At 35.5% G+C, this 9,839-nt stretch overlaps 1 protein-coding gene across 1 annotated transcript; it reads left to right on the forward strand.

Moving 5' to 3' along the window:
- The first annotated feature begins 2,387 nt into the window (after nt 1–2,387).
- Nucleotides 2,388–3,644, forward strand: LOC120090905. The gene has a single exon (XM_039048598.1). The coding sequence runs from the start codon at nt 2,388–2,390 to the stop codon at nt 3,642–3,644; it is 1,257 nt and encodes a 418-aa protein (XP_038904526.1).
- The last annotated feature ends 6,195 nt before the right edge of the window (nt 3,645–9,839 follow it).

Here is a 9,839-nt window from a genome sequence, read left to right on the forward strand (position 1 = left end):
TTTTTAAATTTTTCTTAAAATAAAAATTAAAACCATTTTTTAAACTGTTGAAAGTTTGAAGATATATTTTTGACACAAAGTGTAGTGCTATTTTTTATAATTTAGTTTAAAAAGAATTTACATATTTATTAAGATCATAGTTGATAATCATTTGATTTTTAGATTTTTATTTTGGAAAATTAAGTATATAATCACAAAATTTTATTATTGCTTTCTTTGTTTTGTTGCAACATGTTAGGAGTATTTTCAAAGTCAACCAAATTTTGAAAGCTATAAAAATAGTTTTCAAATACTTGTTTTTGTTATTGAAAATTAGATAAGAACTCTAATTCTACCTAGGAAATATGAAAACTATGAGTAACAAATCATTACAAACAAGCACAATTTCTTGAAATCAAAAACTACAAAAAAAAAAAAAAAAAAAAAATCAGATAGTTATCAAACAAGATTTAAGTTTTTAGACATTTATGAGATAGTTGAAATGAGGCGATCAGATGAGGTGATACTACAACAAATAGAAGTTGCAATTTGTAACGTTTTCAATATATGTCGCAAAAATTAGCAAACTTTTTAAACATCACATACAATTTTATATTGTATAAACGTTGCAAGTTGAGACAAATATGGTCTTATTTCATCATAGAGATAAATTTGGCATTGCCAAACTAATCTTCATTTTGTTGTTAATTATTTCAAAGTTTATATCAATTTTTCCTTAAAATCTCTTCTCTTACAAAATAGATAGGAGATTTGAAGCATAAATCTCTTAGTTACTGTTGAATGAGAAATTTTGGACCAATCACAAGTCACCACGTCATTTGTTAAATTAACGAAGAATTTCTAAATCATTGACTTTGGGTCCAATTAGAAGTTGACACATGTCCCGAATTGAATTGAGACAAGTTTCGATGACGTCACGCGGATGAATCAGATAAGATTAAATTGGTCCAATTTGATATTACTATTTGGGCTTAAAGTCCAAACTACAAAAAAAGTTGAATTAGACCCAAATTCCAGACCAGGCCCAAAACCAACTAATTGGGCTCAAGGGTCAGGCCCATGGACCAACCAAGCCCACGAAGCTCACCTGAGAACTCTATAAATAAAGAAGTTCTCTTCATTTGTAAAGGCAGCATTTTCTACACTCAGAAGACCCAGAGAGAATTCACTAACAAGCAGAGGATTCCTAAGACTCCTGAAGCTGCACTCCTATAAGGCAGAAGACCTTTGAAGACACATATACTCTTCCAAGACTTCTACTTCAAGCTTCCAAGACTCACTTCTACTTCAAGCTTCCAAGACTCATGAAGCTGCACTCTTATAAGGCAGAAGACCTTTGAAGACACAAATACTCTTCCAAAACTTCTACTTCAAGCTTCCAAGACTCTTAAAATTGCACTTCTATAAGGCAAAAGACCTTTGAAGATACAAATACTCTTCCAAGACTTCTACTTCAAGCTTCTAACAAGACTTCTACTTCAAGCTTCTAAGACTCCTGAAGCTGCACTCCTATAAGGCATAAGACCTTTGAAGATACAAATACTCTTCCAAGACTTCTACTTCAAGCTTCCAAGACTTCTGAAGCTGCATTCCTATAAGGCAGAAGCCTTTGAAGACACAAATACTCTTCCAAAACTTCTACTTCAAGCTTCTATGACTCCTGAAGCTACACTTCTATAAGGTAGAAGACCTTTGAAGACACAAATACTCTTCCAAGACTTCTACTCCAAGCTTCCAAGACTTTTACTTCAATAACGTTTGGTGCTTTCCTTCTCCAAGTCAAGCATATACACCCAACTGAAAGAGAATCAGAGGATAAAGTATTAGAGATCGAACCACATCGCATCAAATCAACTCCAACATCAAACCAACTCAAGTTCAACACCATGAAACACATTTCTTCGGAAACCTCGTGTGAACAAATTGGCACACCCGGTAGGATCTCTCTACCTCTCATCTCTTTCTGGGCATTCAAACAAGCCAAATGGTGCCTAAGAAGGTGGCATCCAAATCTTTTAAGAGGATGGCATCCAAAGCTTCCTCCACAAACAGCTCATACAAGGGACCGGTCACCCGCGGCGGCTGAGCTCCCCCATCGCCCACGACATCTTGAAACAAATGATGGAATCCTTACAAAGTGGGGTTGTCATCAAGGAAACCCCCTTGTTCGACAACTCTATTTTCGTGCCTGACGAACCAGAAAGAGATTCACCGCCAGATGTGATTTCTGTCATGATGGCGGATTGACGGCGGAAGCGGCCATGGCTGAAATGGAAAGGAAGATTAATTTCCTGATGAAAGCTGTCGAGGAGCGAGACCACGAGATCGTTACCCTGAAGGAACAAATGTAATCTCGAGAGGTTGCGGAATCAAGCCTAGCACCCACGATGAAAGCAATCGACAAGGGGAAGATCGTGCTACAAGAAAGCCAATCGCAACAGTCAGCCTCAGTGGCCTCTTTGTCGATTCAACAACTACATGACATGATCATGACCTCCATAAGAGCTCAATATGGAGGGCCGGCCCAAACCTCCTTCATATATTCCAAGCCATACATTCAGAGGATCGACAACCTAAAAATGCCTACAGGATATCAGCCCCTAAAGTTCCAACAATTTGACGGAAAGGGCAACCCAAAGCAACATATAGTCCACTTTGTAGAAACATGCAAAAATGCGGGAATAAGAGAAGATTTACTGGTTAAACAGTTCGTCAGAACCCTCAAAGGGAACACTTTTGACTGGTACACAGACTTAGAGCCTGAGGTGATTGACAGCTGGGAGCAACTTGAAAGAGAATTCTTGAATCGCTTCTATAGCACCAGATGCACCGTCAGCATGATAGAGCTAACAAACTCCAAACAACGGAAAGGGGAACCAGTCGTCGACTACATCAATCGATGGAGAGCTTTGAGTCTGGATTGTAAAGATCGACTCACCGAGTTATCTACTGTGGAAATGTGCACGCAGGGTATGCACTGTGAATTCCTCTATATCCTACAAGGGATTAAGCCCCGTACTTTTGAAGAATTAGCGACCCGCGCTCACGACATGGAGCTAAGTATCGTCAACAGAAGAACGAGGGACTTTCTGAACCACGACCCGAGGAAAGATAAGAAGAAGGTGAAGGGCACCGAGAAAAATGTGAAAGGTGTCATGAAGGAATCAATGGTCACTAACACAACCCCATTGAAATTCTCATCAAAAGAGAAAGAAAAGAAGATAGAGAAGAAAGACCAAGAAGGCGAGAGACGTCGCCCAACCCTGAAAGAAAGACAGGTGAAGGTTTATCCATTCCCTGACTCTGACGTAGCGGACATGCTCGAACAATTATTGGAGAACCACCTTATCCAACTGCTAGAATGTAGACGACCGGAACAGGCCGGCATGGTGGATGACCCCAATTACTGCAAGTATCACAAGGTCATCAGTCACCCAGTCGAAAAATGCTTCGTACTGAAAGAATTGATCCTCAAATTGGCCCGTGAAAGGAAAATAAAACTGGATCTAGACGAGGTGGTCCAAACGAATCACACTGCAGTGACAGTAACTCCGAGCGTGGTGCCACCAACCATATCTTATGAAGAAAGGGAGAGCTTGGTCCAGTTTGGGACTTTCGAACCTATGGTAGTGCGGTTTCAGTAGAAGGTCCAAGCTACAGATCTTCAAAACGGAGGAGAGTGCACTGACAATGACAATAACGAAAGCTGGATTTTTGTGGCACGCCGTAAGAAGGGAAGACTGAACTCTACCCAAAAAAAGCTATGCTCTCATAAAAGCTACAAGAGAGAGAGTAAGACACAAAAAAGGAAGGGTAGAAAAAAGGCTCAAAGGCCCAAGGCTGTCAACGGGGAAGACGAGGATGTTTCTCATCCTAGACGACAGATAACCTTAGCAGATTTCTTCTCGAAGAACTTCTACAATTGGGGTTTAAAGGATATACCAGAGATTGCCGCATGTTATGTTGTCAGTATCAGGGAGGAGGAAGATACTATTCTAGGCCCATTAAGGTTGACGGGAGAACCAAAGGGTTCATCACTATCCAACATAGNTAGGAACTCATGGTCATTGCATACGAGATTAACGCATACTTTTCATTCCAACGCATGCCACCGACGCATGGTTATGAACGCATAGCATAAGACATGCATGATATATGTTTTCCAAAATTAATCACCAAAAATCTCTACACACATTTGTAGACTCGTCTCCATGCTCCTTGATCAAGAATGCTTGAACACAGCAACCTCGAACGCTCAAACAACACGACCGCTCTACAGCACGAACACCACGTACTCGCACTCCGAGATCGCCTCGGTCACGAACACTCCATCAACACGAACGGCTTCCATAAAATCTTGACGACGTCGAGTTGAGTATGACACCACCAAGAAGGATACCTTGGTATTCTCGGTGTGAAAATCTTGAGGGTGGGCTTTGTGTGGACTTAGTATGAGGCAGACGAAGGAGGATTCAACAATCGTGTATGCGATTGGGTAAGTAGGAAAAGGCAGGACCTATCGTATAGGTCGATGCCCAATCGTTTAGCAAAAGCTAAATGATCGTCTAGCAAAAGCTAAGCGATCGTTTAGCAGCGTGTCTGTTGCCTACAAACACTACACGATCATTTGCCTTTTGTCAACCTGTTGTTTAGTAAATCCGTATTTACTTGACAAGCTCCGTGAGATTCTTTTTTTCAAGAGAAAATCTCAAAACAATTTTGACAAAAACTTTTCCAAAACTTACTAAAATTAGGAAAACAATTTTTCTTTTATCTCACGGTTATCATGAACCACCAATAACCTCCCACTCAATTGGTTATTAGAGAAAAAGATTTAATTATCAAATAATTAATATTATTATAAATATAAATGATAACCAACTTATCATATTATATTTATAACCTATAGCTTTAATATTTCATCTCATGGAACATATAAACCATAATTCTTTTCCTATTCCATGGTACTTAATGTAAATCTTATTTACATTAATCCTCCACTAGATGTATCTCATACATCAAACCGATTATATCATATATAATCAAAATACCTCTTGTCAATTTGAACATTTTAAATCAACACCAAGAACTAATCCTCAACTAAATCCATTGAGCCACAATGAGACCTTATGGACCTGTAGCTTGAAGCTCCAACGGTACATGAATAATTGACTAAACTCTTTAGTCATGGGATCCACCATCCGTTAACTACCAGACACTCCACTAAAGACCGACAGCTGAACTCTCCTTACCATAAATATATTATTTGTCCATCTTAACCAATCAGAATTGTGACAACCCTTCACAGATCGCTCGTAAATACAACTAGGCCAATAATTGTTATGCCCCTATAATTACATCTAACTCCTTAAGTACTACTGATCCCTTTAATGAACATAAGTCATAGTCCTACTATGACTGAGTCCTCTCTCCAAAGAGAAGCTGTAGCTACTATGTTCAAGCCCCAGAATCAGACCTTAAGGGAGCAATCTCTGTACTTATCCCTGCTTCGGAAAGGAATGAATTCCATCTTATGGATTAAGTTCTCAGCTCCCATATCAGACAAGTCCCCAAAAAGGTGGACATGTTGAGTTGGCAATCTGGTCACTCTCACCTATACTAATCAAAGGATCGCCCTCAAAGGCAAGAGTTTCCAAAACACCCAGGATTGAGGTCGTGTCACCTATAGTCGTTTAGGTCAGATGTAAGTCTCTAGATCAACGGCGTTATATACAGAGTCTAGTCATCTCGTGGTTCAGGTCTTATACAAACTCTTTGTATAAGACACCCCGCTCGCACCTCTTCACATGAATAGTCAGGATCTACCATCTGTAGTAGTTTACAACACTTGCAAACCTCTACAAAGCGGGTCGTATCCGTAGTGTCATCAGGATCAGGTATCCCACCTTAATCCTTATACTACATACCTATTTAGGTTATCACTTAAGGCATGATCCACTTGTATATCACATATACATGCTTAAGTTCAAATAAGATAACCAAGAAGCTTTATTTATTGGATATGAGTAAATTCCAGAATTAAATAACAATTATTTTATTCATCAAACAATGTGTATCGTTACAAAACAACGAGACTCCGGGAGAATTAGGACACCAATCCCAACATGAATATGATTCAAATATTAATTATATGAATGAGATTCTTATGACTATAGGTTAAAATTAATATGAATCAGAGGTTATATGAGAGAATATAAAGTTGTCATAATTACAGTTGGGTAAAATTACCTTGTTATCACTATAATTACTTCTTTCTCCTTAAGTCCCTTTGATCCTCTAATCAACAAATTGTTTATGGTCCTACACGAATTACCTCATCACAAATTTCTCGGGTCAATAAAAGGGAGGGGCTTTTGGTTCAAGACTTGAAATTAGCACTTAAGGGAGCAATTCATCTACTTTTCCTAAACGTGAGAAGGAGTGAATTCCACCTTGTGGCGTTATGTTCCTAGCTTCCTACTTAGACAAATCCCAAAAATGGTAGGTTCATCGAGTCGGCTACATGGGTAACTCTCACCATACAAGTCAAAGGATTGCCCTCATAGACAGGAATCCATAACTCACTCAAGATTAAGATTGAGTTATCTATGGTTATTCTATGAAATGTTAGTCTCTTCAATTAACGATGTTATAAAGAGAGGTTAAACATCTCGTGGTCTGATCTTATAAAAACTCTTTGTAAAGGATACTCCCACTCACATGTCTCCACATACAATTTGAATCAAATCGTTTGTAACACTCAACTTTTGTAACATTTACAAAGTGGGTCGTATCTATAGTGTTACTAGGATAAGGCAACCAACATTATCCTAGGATCTTAATTTATTTCATTGAGTTAATACAATCTAAATGTTAAATAAAAAACTTCTTATTAAATAAATAATTCGTTATTTACAAAATACAAACTATGAGACCCACGAGATTTAGGGTACTGATTCCAATAACAAGTTCTAGAAAATAACAATATTTGGGCAAATAATAGCATTTCAACCTAGGGGAGAGGGTTAATTCGGGGCAAAGTCCAAGTTAATATGCCCGACCAAGGTTGAGGCGAACCTTAGTAAAATAACCGATGTGGCATGTGACAAAGCATCACCATAAGACCAAAATGGTCCTAGGGGAAGATGCTCAACCTCAACCAAGGTCATAACCAACCCTAGCCAGACACAAAACTGGGCACACCCCTCAGCCTGGTAGATTATATAACTACCTTAAAGTGATTCTGAAACCCTATTGGAACAACCTATGTCAATCGCCTCTATAAATAATGGTGGGTCTATTAAAGTGCTAAGAGACACATGCCTTCCGTCCCTCGACATTTGTATTCTCATTGCAATTTCTTTGATATAAAAAGATGTTTCAAATATCTTACACTTTTTTTTTAGTAAAATAAGTATAGGGCGATTTTAACTTCAAATTTTTAATCGTTAATACATATATATTTATTAGCGGGACTATGCTAAAATACTACAAAATATTATTAAACTAAATGATTTTAAGTTTTTCTTAACATCAAAAGGAAATAGACACAAAAGTTCATTTCATTGTTTTTTTTATGTATTTAAAAGTTTAATTTTTTAGTGTAAAGAAAAAGTGTGTTTAAAAGTAAAATTAATTAAAACGACTTGTAGACCAAGTTTCTTCTAATTCCTATGTGTGAACACAAGAATCAATGTCACAGGTGGGAATTTTTTTTCCATAAACACACAAGCATGCCACATGACGTCTGAATATAGGTTTTATTATTATTATTATTATTATTATTATTATTATTAACGATAATTCTCATTCATCACAAGAAGTTAAGCCATACATAATCACACAAGATTTAGAGAGAGAGAAAAATATTAGAGAATTACCATTAGGATTTTTCAAGCAAATTTAAATACAAGAAGATCTTAAAGTCCAACGGATTTTTACATATAAAATAAAGAATAAATGCAATAGGTAGCATTTTTAGGGATAATAACCAAATCTATAACAGTATTTTTAAAAAAATTACGAATATAGCAAAGTCTATCGATAGACTTTAGCAAAGTTTATTATCGATAAACTTATATCGCTATTAGACTCTTACTAGTGATTGATATATTCTATCACTGAAAAACTCCTACCAGCGAGTACCAACGATATGGTTTATTATTAATAGACTATCCAAATTTTGTCATATTTGTATTTTTTTTTTTTACATGATGCGATATTTGCTAATGTTTTAGTCTGATTACTATATCTGCAACTGTCCCTTTACTTTGTGATCAAGCCCATATAAAACGCTTGACGTGGGCCAATGGCCAACCCAATCCACCATTCTAGAAAATAAAGGGTAATTGTAATAGGTAGCATTTTTAGGAATAATAACTAAGTGTTATAATATTTAAAAAAATAATTGTAAATATAGTCAAGTCTATCAACAATAGACTTCTATCTTATAGACTCTTATCAGCGATATGGTTTATCACTAATAAATATTTAAATTTTATCATATTTATAATTTTTTTATACACTATGTTATATTTGCTAATACTTTGGACCTAATTGCTATCTTTGCAACTGTCCTCAAAATACTTAACTAAATAATATCTCAATAGGATAATTTAGGTCTATTACATTTAATATTAAATACTCTATCATAATCCAACACAAGTCGAACAATGCGCCATCGTTTTTTTTTTTGTGTGTGTGTTTTTTGTTTTTTGTTTTTTTGTTTTTTTTGGTTTTTTTGTTTTTTTGTTTTTTTTTTTGTGAAATAATGCGCCATCCAATATAAGTTTAGATGAATATGATTGAAATGAAACCTTATGGAAATGAGATGGAATATTGTAATACCGATAATTTACGTATAAACCTCAAATTGGATTAGAATGTCCATTTTTAACATCTGAATTATTTATCAATTATTCGCTGCCTTACTAGTCTATTTACAAAATTGTATTAAAGAAAAATCGTTTATTGATATCACACACAAAAAAAAATACTTTTTTTTAAAAAAAAATCTAATGTAACATTTACAATACAAATCGTGGGTATTATATTAAAGAAAATTTAATAAAGATAAATGCGATTAATTTGATTTTTTTTAGTATAATAAAAATAGAGAGGTCAAATCATAGAGCTCTTTGTCCCAAATATATTCATATGCTAGTTGAGTTATACTTGTTTTTGCGAGTATTCTGATTATTGGTAAGAAACAATTTGTCCACTGGGTTGATTTATAGTAATATAAAAAATAATCTATATACTATCTAAAAGGGGTTATGGGTAAGGGTGTTCAAAAAACCTGATGACCCGAAAAAACCAACTAACCCAACCCAAGCAATGCGATTTGGGTTGAGTTATCAATGTTAGACATATTTAAATAATAATATGTTTAATTAAAGTATGAGCTATGTATGTGAATTAATAATTTATCATTAGATTGGACCCTATATATGTTCTAATTAATTAAGGCCCTAGATTCCTAATTGAGTATGGACTTAATGGGTAGAAGCCTATTCCTAATTAATTAGGGTTTAATGGGAACTCTAATTAAACTAGTATATAAAGAGACCTTGGTCCCCAATATACCAAATTGTCTTTCTTACATCTCATCTAGAGAGAGTTATCATTAGTTTCTCAATGGAATCCGGTATGTAATTATTCTTGACAATTTGACATGAATGATCCTAGGATTTATCTATTCAATATAGATATTAAGAATTTATGCTAACAAGTAGTATCAAAGCATGAATTTCATGTTAAATTGTTGGTATATGTTCGTAATGATATTGTGATTCAATTTTGATTTCTTTATAGTTGATTAAAGAATTAAAAAAAAAAAA

This window comes from Benincasa hispida, chromosome 11 (genome assembly GCF_009727055.1).
Source record: "Benincasa hispida cultivar B227 chromosome 11, ASM972705v1, whole genome shotgun sequence".
Taxonomy (NCBI): Eukaryota; Viridiplantae; Streptophyta; class Magnoliopsida; order Cucurbitales; family Cucurbitaceae; genus Benincasa; species Benincasa hispida.

Excerpts from the sequence above, each read along its gene's own strand:
- LOC120090905 (XM_039048598.1), top strand. The coding sequence starts at position 2,388 with ATGAAAGCAATCGACAAGGGGAAGATCGTGCTACAAGAAAGCCAATCG.